The sequence below is a fragment of the Fusarium falciforme genome, chromosome 2 (assembly GCF_026873545.1).
Source record: "Fusarium falciforme chromosome 2, complete sequence".
NCBI lineage: Eukaryota > Fungi > Ascomycota > Sordariomycetes > Hypocreales > Nectriaceae > Fusarium > Fusarium falciforme.
The window spans coordinates 4,305,320-4,323,028 of NC_070545.1; the positions used below are offsets into that span (position 1 = coordinate 4,305,320).

The 17,709-nt window shown below is 50.8% G+C and overlaps 6 protein-coding genes across 6 annotated transcripts; 4 read left to right on the forward strand and 2 right to left on the reverse strand.

Annotated features, from left to right (window-relative positions):
- Positions 1–857: 857 nt before the first annotated feature.
- On the reverse strand, positions 858–2,089 carry NCS54_00324700 (Hypothetical protein; the record flags this gene model as incomplete). Its single annotated transcript, XM_053148828.1, has 5 exons — positions 1,904–2,089; positions 1,813–1,849; positions 1,698–1,765; positions 1,273–1,649; positions 858–1,224 (listed from the first exon to the last, which is right to left on the reverse strand). The coding sequence occupies exons 1-5, from the start codon at positions 2,072–2,074 to the stop codon at positions 858–860; spliced, it is 1,020 nt and encodes a 339-aa protein (XP_053004803.1). The 5' UTR covers positions 2,075–2,089.
- Positions 2,090–5,057: 2,968 nt separating this feature from the next.
- Positions 5,058–6,197, forward strand: NCS54_00324800 (Protein kinase domain-containing protein; the record flags this gene model as incomplete). Its single annotated transcript, XM_053148829.1, has 1 exon — positions 5,058–6,197. One exon carries the CDS (start codon positions 5,058–5,060, stop codon positions 6,195–6,197), a length of 1,140 nt encoding a protein of 379 aa, XP_053004804.1.
- Positions 6,198–7,260: 1,063 nt separating this feature from the next.
- On the forward strand, positions 7,261–9,145 carry NCS54_00324900 (LITAF domain-containing protein; the record flags this gene model as incomplete). Its single annotated transcript, XM_053148830.1, has 4 exons — positions 7,261–8,030; positions 8,080–8,301; positions 8,432–8,938; positions 8,989–9,145. The coding sequence occupies 4 exons, from the start codon at positions 7,261–7,263 to the stop codon at positions 9,143–9,145; spliced, it is 1,656 nt and encodes a 551-aa protein (XP_053004805.1).
- A 1,445-nt stretch (positions 9,146–10,590) lies between these two features.
- Positions 10,591–11,090, forward strand: NCS54_00325000 (Hypothetical protein; the record flags this gene model as incomplete). The annotated part of the gene is made up of 3 exons (XM_053148831.1): positions 10,591–10,910; positions 10,963–11,021; positions 11,071–11,090. The coding sequence occupies 3 exons, from the start codon at positions 10,591–10,593 to the stop codon at positions 11,088–11,090; spliced, it is 399 nt and encodes a 132-aa protein (XP_053004806.1).
- Positions 11,091–11,820: 730 nt separating this feature from the next.
- Positions 11,821–12,786, forward strand: NCS54_00325100 (PALP domain-containing protein; the record flags this gene model as incomplete). Its single annotated transcript, XM_053148832.1, has 1 exon — positions 11,821–12,786. Exon 1 carries the CDS (start codon positions 11,836–11,838, stop codon positions 12,784–12,786), a length of 951 nt encoding a protein of 316 aa, XP_053004807.1. The 5' UTR covers positions 11,821–11,835.
- Positions 12,787–13,731: 945 nt separating this feature from the next.
- On the reverse strand, positions 13,732–15,786 carry NCS54_00325200 (Hypothetical protein; the record flags this gene model as incomplete). The annotated part of the gene is made up of 1 exon (XM_053148833.1): positions 13,732–15,786. One exon carries the CDS (start codon positions 15,784–15,786, stop codon positions 13,732–13,734), a length of 2,055 nt encoding a protein of 684 aa, XP_053004808.1.
- Positions 15,787–17,709: the final 1,923 nt, after the last annotated feature.

Here is a 17,709-nt window from a genome sequence, read left to right on the forward strand (position 1 = left end):
TTATTATTGGTGGACAAGTGGGTGATGCTATTCCTGAGCTTGCGATTGATTGTAAGGTAGGTAGGTTACTCTCCACAACAACCAGTCCACTTAGAGGTTCTAACTACAACCCCAACCAAAAATCTATATAAGAAGACAAAGATTATGAGTAGTCTTATCAACCGTATAACATACAGGGACATTCACAGGGGTCATTGAGACCATCAAGGTTACCGAGGGGGAGCTGACGCAAATGTGTGCTGCACACTCCTACCTACCCTAGATATTTACAAACCCACCCAGAAGCACGATTTGTATGTCTCATTATTTACTATTTGAATGAAAATACGTGTTATGGCGGCTTTTCAACAGGTGGATATGTGAGAAAGAAAACTCTAGATACCCGATTTTCCCAAGTTGCCATGATCCAGGGGAGGAGTAGCAATATGGCTAGCTCACGGCTTGACAATCTCCAAGCACGAACAGGACGACTTGCCTATAAGACATGGTTCCAAGGCCTATCCTGAACATGTCTTCGCATCCAAGCCAGTTTTTAGGATTGCCTACCAGTAAAATCCTATATTCGTTGAGTATTTTACCTCAGGGGTACCTTGTTTGCTGTGTCTATTGTAGCCTCCAAGTCAGCCCTTGACCCGGCCTCAACGCCGCGTATCTGTCTAAATATGCAGTACGTAGGGTCTTTTCATATAGAATGATGCTAAAGTCGGTAATGAGATGCAAAAGATTCTAGACACGATGTTCTCACCTTTCATAACTTGGGTAGGTAAGTTAAGCCGTGTGGTTCACTTTACTCACACAATCACCCAAAGAGAATGGTTGTACACGTCATCTGAAAACTTAAAACTTCAATTAACATACTAAAATGACTGTCTTGACCGTCTTGAATCTTGTGTTGCCGTAATATGCGTCTCCGTCCCATACATGTACACCCTACTCGGCTTCTTATGATCATGGGTAAACCTGTCTTGGCTCCCAATCACCTTCATATTAGACTCTGTGTCTCTTTCAAAGCTTTCCTGAAGCTGAACTGTACTGTCGCCCTTGCTTCCGGTGGAGAAGAGGGGCTTGATCCTCACTACCAGTGGCTTGAAGGTCGGGAGACACGCGCAGGTGATGGCAGATGTCAACTCTGCAAGAGACCACGACGCTGCCGTGACGTTCCACCATGTCATGTCAGGTGAAGGTTTCAGCCACTGCATTCTCAGAATTGAAACAGCAATGGTGCTTTCATCAGTTAGTTGTAATCACCCACTGAGCAGAGGCACAACTTACAAAAGACCAAGTCCAAAGATACCCGACAGGAGAATCTTTTGGGACAGTGGCAGCTGAAGCTTCCAAATGACAGGAAGAGGTAGGATGAGGATTGCGAAATCGCTGACAATGTTGATGACACCGTTGATATACCACAGCGTAGTCTGGTGAGGTCGGCACCAGCCTTCTACCCTGGGATCCCAGACGGCCTTGAGGGGGATGCATTGAGTGAAGGCCATGATGGTTTGGGAGAGGCCCCACAAGGCGACGATGATGATGGCCCCAAGGTAGACGTTTCTCATGTTAGATACGGACATGAGACGGTAGTAATGAAGCAGGAAGGTCATCTTGGCCCAGAACAAAGCCATCATGTAGAACAAGACGGAGACCCAGAAGCACTGGTGGGGTTAGTCCAATTCGTCTTGAACTCGGCGTAGAGGTCTTACTCTTGCGTATAAGATCAAAGTCGCGGGTGTTAATGTCCAGTCATGTCTGCCAAGTCCATAGTTGGTCACTATTCAGGTCAGCTATCGCAGCGAGTGGGAGATCGAGGCCACGTACTTGCGATCATTGCACTTCCAGATCCAATGATACCAACCTAAATATATTAGCATACAAAAACAAGCTGGGAATGTATAAAAAGAAAACTTGCCAGTGTGAGCACAGCAGCCAGGTCATCAAGTCCAAATCCCTTGATCAGAGAGCGACACAAGATCCGCAGTCCTACCATTGTTGTGCTGAGACATAGCAACACCACAACCACCGCTATCATCACCGGTCCCCTATTCTGGGCGCGAATCTCTGGGTCGTGTGTGTAATGCATTGCGACGATTCTGGATGAAGGAGGGTCCAAAGCCCGGGGGCAAGCGACACGATATCTATACCAAAGAGGTGCAAACTCAAAGCACGCAAGCCTGAATCTGCGCAACTCAAAATGAGCAGACACTGATGCAAGCGAGGAATGGCTGGGTCTGGAGGGTGCTCAACTGGAATGTATTCAGCAGTGATCTTCCTGTCCATACCACTTTCGCGAATGCAGGAACGGGATAGGCTTTGGGGTTCAAGCCATGGCGTTGTCCAGATCAGAGACATGGCGACCGGGGAACGATCAGATTGGACAGCAGAGTTGGAGATGGGCGTTCCTGGCTGGCTCCGGATCGAGCCGTGGTGGTGTGCCACACAGACTGGCGTAGTCTGGATGCCAGCGGGTACCGTTTCCTGAAGTAACGGGGATTTTATCTCCGGACAAGAATGATGCTTGGAGTTAGTGTTGCGGATAGTGCCGTAGCCATGTCTCGGCCAGTCTAGAGTCCTTGGCCATGATACAGAGACAGCCATGAATAAATACGACTCTTGGCGATGCATCCACCACGAGCCAAGCAAGTCTCGTCGTATCTCAGCGTTCGGACCCCTTAACAATGTCGCACAGGGCGTCTGCATTAGCGCCACACGCCATTTTAACTTTTCACGCAAAAAGTTCGTATCTGTCAGGCACACACAAAATGAGTCAACCCTCAAGTGGATCACCATGCCCATATAATCTCGTTTTCGAACCACGACCCTCAACCAAATAAGCAGTTTGGCGCAGTGGCAGCGCGGTAAGTCATTACAAACTTCAAAACATCACAACACATCAAGCTAATTCAAAAAAGCCGGGCTCATAACCCGGAGGTCGACGGATCGAAGCCGTCAACTGCTAGAGTTGATATTTTTTGCATTTTTTTGCAGATTGTTTTTTTCTTTTTGGTCTTGAGAGTGAAGAGATTGCGTTTTGGCATGTTTTTGCTGCGTGGGTTGGTGCGAGGTGCGCGGGTGAAGGTATCACGATCAGAGGCCGACCTCGGAGATGAGTCACACAGGCAGGCACCAAATGGAGATCAGCAAGAGTGCCATGATTAAAATATTTTGTCTTGGTAATTAGGTATGCGCATTGTCGGTTCTATGTTGATTTTGTTCTAGTTCTGTTCTACACCTAGATCAATTGTTCTACAGAGCATAGAACCCCATCTTTCACTCAGCCTGGGGTCAAGGAAAGGCACATCAGGCAGCATGGCCGGTCACTACGGAGCACACCTAAAGAAACATTCTTCCGGATAAAATCTCGAGGTGTACATCCGATTCTCGCAAAGCACTATAGCCCGTCAGGTGCAAGACTCAGCAAGACTGCTTCACTTGCATCCCTTAAACTCGCATGCTCCCCGGAGAATCAGCCCCCTTTGGAGATTCCGGCTTAGAGGGCTCCTCCAGACCCGCTTGACGGATCAAATCCTCAAGAGGCCTCTCATGCTTCCAAGAGGAGCCTGGCATCATCGGCCACGCATCATCCCAGATCCCCCTATTCTGCCGCTTACGCTGGACACGCCAATACGCCTTTGTGTCAATGTCTGGCGGAGGTTGGGATCGCTTCTTCTTGATTTCTGGTCCCAAGGCTTGGTAATTTGCCTTTAGTCCTTCTTCTGGGTCTTCCGAGGGGTCCTTTGGTGAGATTTTGAAATCGGGAGGCGTCGCCATTGTTTCGAGCATCCTTTGGCGTTCCAACGATATTTGGTGGACGAAGCGGCAGAATGGGCGCGAGTTGGCTCGCTCGCCCTTCTCATATGTACCCACGGGAGGATCCTCGTGCTTCCACTTGCGAGGTCCGTGGGCTTCAAACTCGTCCCTCCAGATCTTCTGCTTTCGCCAGCGGTACTCGACAATCTTCTTAGCGAAGGACTTGTTCCCAGGCCTCTCTCCGATGATTTCTTTTAGCCACGGTTCTACTTCCTCCACCTGGTCGTTGAACTGCTCCTCTGGACGAGAGCGGAGGCGGTCGGCCTCCAACTTCTTTATGGCGTCCTGGCGGCGTTTCTCCTACCCATTAGGGCCCGAGTAGTTGAATACATGGCCTGGTGTAAGGATTTCTGCGTGTTGCTCATGTGCCACTGAGTCGTGGGTTTCTTCGTGCCTAGAAGCAGACATGGTGAGTTTTGCTAAGATCTGTGAATCTTGTTGGGTGCTGTGGTGGTGATTGTGGTAGTGATTGTGTCGTTGTTGGCTGTTGAGTGAATTGAGTCCATCACGGCGGTAGCAAGGGTTCTTATAGGGAAACCACTGCAGATGATTCTTTAGCCAAGAATTCTGAGAACTGCGGCTCATCTGCTCTGTTTCACTTGACCTTTGTTCTTTGTCTCTAAGGTGACGACATGATGGTCAGTTGATCAAGCTATAAAAAGCAGCCCGTCTTTCATCAACAATACAAATGTTCCAAATTCGTCACATTCATCTCAATGAGATCAAATGTTCTTTGTGCTGATTACTTGAACTTGCACCACACTGAATAGGTTTGGTCGTTGCTCTCCATCACAGATTACTCACTCCCTATTCACTACTCTCTTCATTCACCTTCTGACACAACACATAAGATCCCCGCCATGGAAATCCCCATGATGCCCTCTCCTTTGAACGTGACCACCGAATTACGAAAGGTGAATACTATCAACTTTTGCACAGGACCTCCCTCTCTCGAACCCGTGTGAGCTATGTGGTCAAAAGGCCAAGATGACTCAGCCTTTGCACTGATTTACACGCTCCTTCATTACGTTGAGGCACTCTGTACGCTCTTAGAAGACTCCAGTGATTACTTCGTAAATCTCTAACAACAAGATGTGATTTCCATCTGGTTTGACTACTTAAGGCCACACCTCACTTCAACCCCAACCAGCACACATCTCTACCACGCCTCATCCGCTTTCACACTTGAGACTTCTTCGTCTTAAAGCCACCTCAAGTGCTCTACCAAATCATCCCCCGCCGCACTGACCGCTGTCATGCCTCACAAATACAAAGCCCGGATTCCGACACTAGTCAAACCCAGGGTCAAGCAACCCAAGATCAACTACGAGATCATCCACCCGAGCATCGGATCCGGCGCATTTGGAAAAGTGTACAAGGCTCGAAACTTGGACACTGGCGCCATGATGGCTGTCAAGGTCGTCAGCATTGTAGACGATGGGCGCGAGATCAAGATGCTGAGGAACGAAGTCGAGATTCTTGCTCGATCCAATCATCGCCATATCGTCGAGCTCATCACATCCGAGGGCTGGCGTGGCCATGAGATCAAGATCTTCATGAGCTTGAAGGAGGGCTCTCTGACATCGCTGGCACTGGCAACCTCCAATTCCAAATTGCACGACATCGCCGAAACCGCCTTGCATCACATGCTCCAAGCTCTCGATTATCTCGCCTCGGAAGATATCCTACACCGAGATGTAAAGCCAGACAACATTCTCTACTCCATGGACGGGGGCAAACCTCGCTTTGAACTTGGAGACTTTGGCTTGGCCATCGAAGCCCGTCACTACGAAGATCATGCCGGCACCTTTGCTTACATGGCCCCGGATGTCCTCCTCCGTGGAGCCGCTCAGACAGCCAAATCCGACGTCTGGTCCCTCTACGCCACCATGCTCTGGGTTCTAGATGGGCGAGGTTTCCGTGAAAAGTGCCTCCGCCTGAGAGACAATGGCGGGCCCGAACAGCTCTTTCGCGACATTGTGGATATGACTCGGCCCGTCCCTCAAGAGCTCAAGCACATCGAGGAGATGGCGGCATTCAACGCCAATTGCAGAGGTTCAGCAGGAGAGATGCTAGACAAGCTCTTTCGTGGGCGAGGGAATAGAAAGCCGAATGTGAACCCTCCCCGCCAGGAGAGGGGTATGCGTGAGAGAGGTGCTGGACACCGGGAGGTGGAACGACCCAGGGAGAGAGCTCTAGAACCACGAGCGTTCAACGTCGACGACCTTGTACAAGCTTTTGACATCAACCTCGCGGAGCAACAGCGCGGATTCGACCGGATCGAGAAGGCCATTGCCCAGGTGGGCCGCGCGGCCGAACGCTTTGAAGACTCTGAAGATTGCAGATGCAGACGCTGCCGTGGGGGTAGAAGGCATGACGGGGGTAGGCGCCGGTGATATCCAGGGATTTGTGAGGCCGTTGGATATGGAAGACACTAATGTTGGTGGTTGGTCGTATGTCTATGGCCCAGTGTGTTGGGGTTGATGTTCATTAATTAAGCGGGATGTGGCTGCATATCGGTGACGAGTTTGTCTCTAGCTAGGGGGAGTTAATCAATGAACCCACTAAGTAACCTTAATGAATAAAAAGTAGTAACATTGAATGTGACACATGTCATACGATGCCTATCGGATGGTGGTGATGATGAGGGTGGAGGCGGAAAAGTGTTTTTGCCAACTAGAAGGAGGCTGAAAACATGGGACCTAAGCCTCCCGAGAGTTGTTCGTATCCCTATTTTTTATGGAGAAATATATTTCTCATAAGTATTATTATGGCAATCTCTTACTCTCTATTGACTTAGAGCGAGTGTTCAAGTCAAGTTGATCATGGATGATTCAAATTGTCGATTTTCATGACGTCTCAGAAGGCATCGGCCATAATAACAAATAACACAGTTAGAATAATATGGCCACATTAGATCCCAGTGCCTTGAGACTTCTCGATATCATGTATTTTCCTCACCAAGTGCCTCGGAAGTGTGACGCAGAATGCTGCAGATAAACTCGATCCCAATTTGCCTGTCCACGAGGTTCACCGTTCAAGCCACACCAAACTCTCAATTTGCCAATTCGGCCGAGATTCAGGAGTCTGTATTATTATCATTCATGTGGCTGCAGTTGACGAGGCCAAATCCGAAGTTAATCGTTCGACGTGCATCAACTTTATTTGACATGACAACTTGGCCTTTAAAAAGTAGTCACCCACGCCTTTTTGCTCTGCCAACGTCCTTGGCCTATAACCGTTTCTGAATCTTTCCTCTTATTACTTTTCCTTGTCCCTTCGTTACTTAAACCACTTCTAACTCTCCCTTGTCTGTCAAACTTCTTGACTTGTTTCCGCTCCCTGCTTACTTTCACATACTGACTAAACCACCTCACATCGTCCTTCTTCTCTATTTCTTATTGATTCTCCTCATCTCCTCTTGCCTCACTCATACTTTCATCCAATCAGCTCACAGTCATGGAGTCTTCTAACTCTAACCTTCCATCCTACGAGGAAGCCACCGCTGGCCAGGAACGCCCTCGCATCATCGCACACAACCGACACTGCCCTGAGCAGTCAAACGAGGAATATCTCATGAGCAATCCTCATCTTCAATCCTCGTACCTCCCGATAAGAGAATGGACGCACAATATGCCTGGCACCACTGCGGCTGAAACTCCATGGCGGCTGGGCAATGACCGAAGGCAGAATGATGTCATCACTTGGCAAGTCTTCCAAGAGACTTCAAGCACGTCGGCGACTTCAATGCAGGAAAATGTTGTTCAATGGCTGCGTCGTCTGTGTATGGAAATTTCGACGCCTTCTTCATTTGCAGCGGGCGGAATACCGTTGAGACCAGGCGATATAGAATACACTCTCAACGCTGAGCAGAACTGGACTCACAACTGGGGATGGGAGGTTGAACTCTACGCATATGCATACCCCGAGCACATTCGATGTTCCGATTGGTCCGTGACTATGCGTATCTACCTCCATGACCTACCACATCAGCTCCGTATGGGTGGGATTCAGTGGCGAGATGTTGTCGTGTCGGATTATGACTTCCACATGGAGCTTGACTCGTACCCAGAGCGCGGCTGGGACTGGAAGTTGACGTCGACTTGTGCAGCGACAAGTGACACGGCCCGGTCACAGAGGAATTGGGAAGCTAGGACTATGTCCTCGCGAAGGGTTCTGCCATCCACTCCCGAGTTTTGGAGTTGTCTCTCGGAGGATACGATCTTTAGGTGAGTGCCCATGTCCATGAGCATAAGACATTACTAACTGAAAGGGCAGTGGAACGATCAAGCAGAGAACTTGCCGTGACAAGTACAAGATGGTCATGTGGTATTCGCATTCGACGGCATATGCCAATGACCTCACGGAGCAGACAATTGGTCCTTGGCATGATGGTCTTGCGGGGGCGTTTGCCGAGTTTATACGCCCGCTCGTTCCCCGCGGTCCATCCCGTATGCCCAGTGCGTCAGGGAAACACCAAGCAGACCCTGTTGTAACGGAGTCTGCTGACGTCGATGGAGCGGGATCAAGCTCTGGGCCGAGTCAACGTTGAGCAGCTGCTTCCCGAGCAAGTCTTCAGCCTCTCCCAGCTAAGAGCGATCAGATAACTCGTCCAATGACTTCCCCGCAGCCGGTTCTGCCAAGAGTCTATTGCCGTTGCAATCTGGGCGACTCCTACATCAGTGGCTGAAGTGTCATGGCGCCTCATTGGCTGGCCGCTTCGAATGCGAAATACGGGCAACGCCCAGCGTCGCAGCTCCAGGCACCCATATTCCCCGGACGATCGCGAAATACGGCACCAAATTTCCCTCTTCAGCTTTCGGTATTTAAGAATCAAGTCCCAGTCGATTGTTCAATATGGAAGTTCATCAACCCAGAACAAGTTCACCATGGCGACCACTACCCAGTCGAAATTCCACACCATGTTCCACGATGATCCGTCCTACCAGGACAACAAGATCGATCTCTTTGCCCCGAGTCAATCGCAAGACAATTGCTTAACGGCTTTTGAGAGCATCTCACCCTCCAACATCGTCCCTTTGAGAAAGCTCAAGCAATGGCCCCGAGCCGTCCTTTGTCCAGCCTGTCGAGAACTCTCCATCACTCGAGTTGAACGCAAAATCTGCAGCGGCACACAGTAAGTGCGTCCCATTTTTTCTCCTTGAATGTATACTGACTTTTATCAAGTGTAATGGCTGCTTTTATGTTTATGTGCACTATATTTGGGGGCCCTGTCGTATACATGTCCAAGGCGTTCAAGAATGTCGAGCACTATTGCTGTCGATGCAATCGGAGGCTAGCGACTTTTCATTTTAACACGGGGACTGAGATTCATGTCTACTAGGTGTGCAATTAGTTAGCAGATGTGTGACCACCAAGGCACTTTGACTTTTCATTCCCATTTGCAGTGCCACTACTGTTTGGCTGTGCCCCCTTGATTGAGCCTACTCCTCCCCGGCTCTTCTAGCTTCACATGCCCGATACATTGTGATGAGTTTCTAGCATAGCTAGAATTATCAGAATAGAGAAATTTGCATACTGCACAGAATGGGTGGACGCCCTCGAGCGCCACATCATCACATGCGAGCAAAAAAGGATCAGCCCAGTCCTCGGATAGCATATGCTATGCAGGAAGGAATCAACCTTTGAGTTCTTTGAGCTCTCGAAATCTCCTTTTTCAACTCCCCTTCCAGGATTTTGGCCCTCTACCCTTGCCTCCCCCCCTCCTCTTCCCCTATTAGTGGGTTGCTACTCGGGCTGGACCGTTGCATCGAGGCGTCCAACAGCATTGGAGCTCAAAGACAAAGGGCCAAGTTTTCTCGTTGAACCGTTTTACTTCGGATGTTCTTTGTTCCTAGGCTGCCATCGATCAACTCTTACGAGTTAGTGCGATCCAGCTCGCTTCACAACGTAGCGGCGACTCGAGGGCGCACCCATTAATTCTTTGTTCATGGTGAATAAGCAATGCCACCAGTCGCTATTTGCAGGAGAAACGAGGTCTAGAACTAATTCTACATGGCGTGGCCTAAATTCTTAGTCCTTTGTGCAGGCCATGGCTGCGTGATCAACCATCCCCTTTAATAAGGTCGGGTCAAGACTACCCCCCGACACTTCATCGCGGCGTAGAATCACTGCTTTCTTGCAATAGCAATACGGAGTCAACTTTCATCTTTTCCACTTTTAACATGGGAGCCAAAGTCAAAGTTAACCACCCAAGGCAAAGACCTCCAAATCCAAATCCAAATCCAAGGGCCGCAAGGGTTCGGAAGAATCTGAGCAAGGTGAAGCCGCTGCCGCGGGTACAGACCCTGGAGGCTACGAGGAATGGCTCGGCCGGAATACCGGTAGCTACAACTCTTCAAGTTCCAATGCCACACTCCCACCTATTCCAATCGAGTGGAACATCTCGCCCATCAACTTGGACTCTGTCCAGTGTCCTTCTGTCGGAAGCACAGTCGGCTGGTTCATCGCCACGGACTTTTTCTCTGCCTGCGCTTCGTTTTTTCTCTGCGTGGTTCTTGTTGCACTATTCGAACCTGTCGGCGGTAGAAACAATAAGAGGCCCAACAAAAGGTGTTGGGATACCGAGAAGATCTGGCTCACGTGGCTCATTGGTTTTGGTTTTGAAGCCTTGGGAAACCTCATCAACGCGGCCATCGTCGTCACCTCGAAGGGCTACGGAAACTCGCACTAGGCCATGTCTTTCTTGTTTATTCTTCCCGCCCACGCATCAAGATCTGGGTCTACGCCGTCTTCCACTCATTGTAGAGCAAAGAGGACTACAGCATTATGACGGCATACTTCAGCCTAGCAGTCGTTGAAGTCGTCCTGCACATCATGTCGGCCACGTTTGTAGGAGTCACCTGGAGCAGGTATCCAAACGAGCCTATCAAGGAGTACATGAGCTCGGTTACCGTGTACATGCAGGTGGCTGCTGGCATTTTGGTCCTTTGCGTCCTCCTGGTGGCACCTATCTGGCGTCGCTCAAAAGACCCGCAGTGGCTACCCAGCTATTTCTTGGATTTTGCCCTGCTCTTCTTGTTCTTTGGGGCTGTCTATGCTGCACCCTGGGCGTACTGGGGGATGTTTCTTCAGCTTCCTGGGCCCTTGTACGTTCTTCCTTTTCCCGCTTGCGTGTTGGGTACAAGCTAACTTTTACAGATGGTGCCCGCCAAAGATTGTCGGTCAAGGGGTTGTATGGGTCATTTTCTCGACATTGAGTAGGTTCAAGATTATTCTGTTACCTTCATCCACTAACTTGCGTCACAGGCAATGGTCTTAGCATCTAGGGGTTGTTTCGGTGCTGCGAGGGTGGCTCTGTTTTCGGCTATTTCCAACACGCTAAGATGGAATATGGAGATGCAGAAGTGGGATGTGATGTTGCTCAGGGGAGTTTATTCAGTTTGGGGAGGATTGATGCTTGTTTGTAGCCAGTGAATCCAACGGACAACTCATTCCTTCTTTCTGTATACATCCATACATCGAGCACTAAGGACGTACTGCACCCGCAATTATTGCGTACTACAGAACATACAAGTTCAAATGGGGAATACCTTCGGAAGCTCAGCCGGCGTTGTGAGGCACCGCAAGTTCATTTTCTGGGGTAATTGCAAGACGTACCTATGAGCACTTTATAAAGAGAGGGCCCCTCTATTGATCAAAGCTCAAGACTCGAGGTGTCGGAAATAATCAATGTTCCACACGACTCGCATCATGGTAAAGAGTAACGCCTTGAGAAATGTCAGGCCCGCATCCGGTCCGCGGAGATGGTTCACGGGAAGAGACCCACCCGGACTCTCGGGAGGCCCGTCCCCCCGAAAAGGCTCACCCTCTGTCCAACAGGATGTTGTGGTCACAGCAAGGTGTACGTACCTCAGCACGGTCAGTTTAGCACCACGCGATGGCCTCGAGAGAAAAAAAAAAAGACGTTAGTCATAATGGATGCAAAACATGCGTTATAAAGGCTTGAATGGCCCGGCTGCAGTAACCGAACCACCCTCCTCTAACTCCTCGTTACAAGCAAAGTCATCGACCATGGCAAACATATCTATTACTCCACCTTGCGTATCAAACGTCCTCGACGCCATAGGCAATACACCATGCGTCGAGCTGAAACGTATCACTCCAGAAGGACACGCCCGTGTGTTCCTTAAGCTGGAGTTTCTCAACCCCACAGGCTCGTACAAGGATCGCATGGCGAAAGCAGTCATTGAAGAGGCAGAGCGACAAGGCATCTTGAAGCCCGGGATGACTGTTGTCGAAGCAACTGGTGGCAGCACTGGTTCATCCCTTGCCCTTGTATGTGCTGTCAAGGAATACAAGTTTCGTGTCATCTCTTCGGATGCGTTTGCAAAGGAAAAGCTACGGACGATGGCAGCCTTTGGATCTGACCTTGACTTAATTGCGAGCGCGAACGGCAAGATCACACCCGACTTAATTCCTTCCATGAGAGAAAAGGCCAAGGGGTTCTCAAAAGAGGAGGATGTCTTTTGGGTGGATCAGTTCAGCAATACTGATGTCCTTGTCGGCTACCAGACCCTCGGCCACGAACTCGTTCAGCAATTTCCCGACGGTATCGATGCCTTTTGTGGCGCTGTCGGAGGCGGCGGTATGGTCATGGGCGTGTCAAAGATCTTGAAGGAGAAATATCCACAGACGCGCATCGTGATTCTCGAACCAGAGTCTGCGCCCGTAATTACCAAGGGCCACGGCGGAAGCCACAGCGTCGAGGGAATCGGCATCGGGTTTATGCCTCCGTTGCTGGATAAAAGTCTCTACGATGAGGCCAAGGGCATTCCAGAGGCTGAGGCGCGCGAAATGTGCCGGCGCCTAGCAAAAGAAGAGGGAATACTGGTTGGGACTTCGAGTGGCCTGAATGTTGTCGCCGCGCTTGAACTGGCAAAGCAGCTCGGGCCGGGCAAGACGGTTGTTACGGTCGCATGCGATACTGGGCTGAAGTATATGAACAGCGGTTTATTTGAATAAGACGGCCGTGAATATCAGGAAGGAGGTCTGGCTACCTAGGTAGATCGGTGTGCATTGAAGCTTCCTAGGAATTACCCCCCAGCGTTGCAATATGCGCCGAGCCCCTTTGATGTGGTGATGATGGCAATCATGCACTCAAGTTTCTTATCGCCTTAATTTTTAGATGGTCAGTTTTCCCTCTCTCAATATTGGGTGTCTTGAGTTTAGTTGCGTTAGCCATGTCACCATTATTGAAGCAACGTCCAACATGATAAGAAGGACAAGCAAAATTGGTGGAACTGATATATGGTGTGGATGAAGGCGAAAGGGTTGCTTGTTTTTTAGCTTAAGTACCCTCCCTCGCAGTGGGACCCTCCTGATTTAGAAGGCGGTGAGGGGTCGTGCGCAATTTTTCTGCCACGCCCCGCCCCCGCGCTGGTGCCCTCAGGATGGAGGGGTCGGCAACCCTAGACCTTGGGTGATGCTTCACAAAATGGCAGCTTTGAGGGGACATACCTCGTTTTTAAATGATGGTAATGACTTGTTAGATATCTCGAAAGTGTTTTCCAGTGATAGAGGCGCGTTTTCTGCGTCCTGGGCCCTTCAACAGCGCAAGTTGGGTGGAACAGCAATTTGAAGCAGAAGATTGCTTCCAACACCAACAGCTGTGATACTGAACTTGAGGTATTGCAGGAGGGAAATTGCAAAAAGGCCTCAAAATCACAATGCCAAACAATGAAGATTGACGGAAAAATTACATAAGCTCCTTTGAGAACAATGAGACCATACGGGTGGTCTCGGAGGCGTGGGAGGACCTGTCGCAAAGGTGTGCGTGAGGCCACCCCCGTGCGATCACGACCAATGAACGCGACTCAGCCTGGGCGCGTTACCTGAATGTGGCTGACTCGTAAAGATGCTCCCTCAACTCATCTTGAACAATCATCAATACGTGACATTAAGCATAACCTATCTAAATACCCTACCCTGTCCCAGATTTCCCAAACGCCTCGCTCGCCCTGGAGTCGCCACTGCGATATATCCCTCCCTCTCCTGCGGACACACATCGCCAAGACACACCTTCATACTCATGAGTCGCCTCGTCCTGTCGGCGCCGTCCTCCATCGAATTGCCCTTTTCGCCCACCCCTTCCACGTTTACATATGGGTTATCTCTTATCATGCTCGTCGCGTAGTCGAGGATATCGGGTCCCTTGCGTCGGATGTTTAATAGCGCTGCCGCGATCGCGACAGAGAGCATGACGAAGGACGCGACGATCAGTGTTCCAAGCCATGGCTTTTGCGCCTTTAGTACGAGCTCGTCTGGAGTTCTCGTCCCGCTGACATCTTCCCACTTGAGCGTCTTCAGCTCCTTCTGGAGCCTGTCGGCAATCGTCAGGTTGACCCTCCCCATGGGCGCAAACGGCGCGATCTGCGCGAGCCAGAAGCTATTCAGCAGCTGCGAGAAGCGCGCAGAAAACACCTTGTCTCCGACCGGCCAAATATCCTCGCCGCGCCAGTTGCGGTCGTTGGGTAGCACCGCGTACGGTATGTCGGGATGCGTGAGGTACAGCTCAATCGGCGACGAGTAGGGTTCCTTGTCTGGTTCCCAGTCCCAGAGAATGTTGGACGAATTGATAAAGTAACCCAGGTACGACCAGTACTGCTCATCATAGAACTCCATGTCGCCGCTGGGCGCTAGACCGTTGAGGACGGTGCTCGCTGCATCGTAGTCGTTCTTCATCTCTCGAACGCGAAACGCGCCGCAGTCAGATTTGTGACACTTGACGCTAACCTCGACGTATGAAGTCGTGAGGTTGCAGATGGCGCTCGTGGTCGCGTTGAACGTGTATGAAGTAAAATTGAGCTGCATGGGCGTTCCGGTAGTGTCATTGTACTTCTTGAGCACCTCAATTACCATGGTCAAGCCATTGTGGTACTTGTCGTCAGCCTCGGTCGACGGCCCATTCTTGGGCTCAACGTCCAGGGCTTGCTTCCAGAGCGAAATGTTCATGCTTGGAAAGTGGCTCAGCTTACAGTCGGAATACATGTACGACGTGGTCAGGTTGAACGAAAAGTTGGAATGACGCCCAAAGGGTTCATTGGATGCGATTGGGAGCCCTGATAGGGACGAGTACAGAGCACTCTCGTCGCTGACATCAATCCAGCCATCGTCGTCGGGAAAATTGGATACGCTCTCAATCATGGGAATCTTGACATGTCCGAATGAATCCTGGCCGGCAGTCTTGACATCGTTGGAGCTCGCCAGAGCTGCGCCAAAGGTGGCGATAACAGCCGGGAGTGAATGAGGCACACTGCCGGGGCCTTCTTGGAATGGGAGATCTCCTCTGAACTCGACGTACCGTCCTTTCCATGGATTTAGCTCAAATGATGGCGCCGACCCGGTGACGCGAAGCGCAGCCTGGCCACCGAGAGGAGAAAGGGCCCATAGCGCGAAAAGAAGCGGTGTCAGGGCACTAACAGCGCTGAGGGCCATGGGCGACGCGATGGTGCTGAACACGGTCCGGCTGCTGAGCAGAAACTCGAGGCTGAGCACCGAGATGCCTCGTTCTAGCTTCCATGCCGCCAGAGCCTTGAGGAAATTGACAGCTGCGGCGGCAAAGACGATGGGGAAGATTGTAGGGCTGTAGTTGGCGATGGAGCGCAGCGCGACGGCGGGTTCTTGATCGATGGGGCACCCTTCGTAGGCGAAAACCAGGAATGCGAAAATTAAAAATGCTAGCGCTGGGACGGCAAAGAGGACATCGAGAAACAGATGCCATAGCGTGAGCGGCGACGTGGGAGTTCGTATCCGTCCAAGTCGGGGGTTGTGTTCGTGCTCGGCCGGCGGGGGATATTGAAACGTCGGAAAAGGGTTCGGGTTCAGGTTCGATCGATCCGAGGGTCCTGGTGCATCGTGGATCAAGTTGATCTGCTCGAACGAAGGAGCTCCGTCATCCTTTCTCGGGAGGATGCTCAGCTCCGAGCCACCAGACAATCTGTTGTAGTCTCGCCGGTGAGACATGGTGCCCTTGAGGGTTTCGTCCCGACGTGGAACATCGACATGGAGAGAGTAAAAAAAAAACAAGAGTGAAGAGGGGAAACAGGGCTGAGAGAGCCGAGGGGAGACAGGGCTGAGATATTGCCTGAATCCCCTGCCCACTTGGCGGTGCAACCTCACATGGGGCTTTTCCCTCTGTTGAACTCAAGCCGTGGTGTAGCGGGTACCAACCGTTTCAGCCGCTATAATTAGAGACCCTCACAGAGGCGTTTTGCTCGAGACAAGGACCAAGCAGTAAGGCAGACGCTGCAGGCTGTGTGACCCGTGTTTTCCGTGCTGCAGGACGGGCACGTCTTGGCAACCCCCGTTTCGAGGCGGAGGTCCAACGTCAACTTATGTGTGAGGTGGGATGACGCAAGCACAAGACAAGCTTAACCTCGTCAACCTTAGATCCTACGGCTAGCTCCCGAGGATTGCAGCGTGGGGGACAGGATCGACGCCAGCATTGGTTCTTTTCTAACAGCAGCTTTTTCGACACTGCAGACCAAGCTTTAACGATGGATGAAAAGGATCCATGAGTGGAAATTTTGTTGATGAAAACTTGAGACCATCTCCACCCTGGCTAGTCCTTGGCGATTGTTGGGGGCTGGAGGATCAGGGCGAAGATGAACGTGCAGCCACAAGCATACGTACATCGGGCTGATTGCCGAATATGTTGTTTCCCTGCGCTGGTAGGGATTCGACATTAAGAGCGGAATTAATACCCTGCCTGCCTTACGCGTGTCTTTTTCACGCAGGCATGGAGGCTGGCAGGGTCTCAGCCTGTGCCCTGCTGCGACCTCCGCTACGGCTGACCTACTCTCAAGCCTCATCGCCCTCTTATTGGATCTTTTCAAACTCGATCAGGTGATCCCGGCAGTGTCTGTCTCAATGTTGAGGCCATCTCACATCATCATTTCCCGTGGGGATTCCCACTTTTGACACCCCAAGCGCCAAGATGGCTGCCGAGAGCATCGGCATCGTAGCCGCTTGTGGTCAATTTGTCGAACAAAGCGTCAAGATTATCCGCTTCTCAAAACAGATACACGACAAGTTTCAAGATGCGCCCGCGGAGAACTACGCCTGGTGAAAGCAGATTCAGGGCCCTGAGAAGCTTGTCGCTGCTGTCGAGGCTTCGCCTGCTCTCCAAGTGGAGGACTTGAAGCCGACTGTTGAACAGGCCAAGGCTGGTGGTGATAAGCTGCTGAGGTCATTTGAGGGGATTGATTTTGAGAAGGATGATGGTTTTGGGCATAAATCTTGGAGAGTTGTAGGCGGGTTTTTGAAGGGGGATGAGATTGAGGATCTTTTTAGGGAGATTGAGCGGTTGAAGGCGTTGCTTGGGGACCAGATAGCCGTGATCAACATGTGAGTTCTCCCATGAATACATTGCTGATATCGGCAAAGAAATCAAGGCCATGACAGGTTCGCCCGAGTCGAGTCCCTCATACAAGACCTCGGCCGCTCCTTTCGCCCCGGCACAGACGAAGATCAGTGCCTTCAGGACCTGTTCATTACAGATCCGCTGAGTGACAGAGAAGGAATCATCACAGCCAAAGGATGTCGCACTCCAGGTACATGTGAATGAATCACCGTCACAGAAGTGTATCAGAACTGGAGCACGGGTCGATCTGGTCTTCTGTGGATATCAGGTCCTCCGGGAAAGGGCAAGACGTTCATTTCCATCTTTCTCACGCAAATTCTGCAGTCTTCAAAGCCTGATGCTATGGATGTCTGGTTCTTCTGTGACAACAAAGTCATGTCGCGAAACAAGGCTATCAATATCCTTCGTGGTCTAACCATTCAACTGATTCAGAAGTACAACCGCTCATCTCTCGCATCATGCCTACATGGAAAATCCAAGGCACCAACTTGTTCCAGGACAATTCGTTCGAGACACTCTGGCGG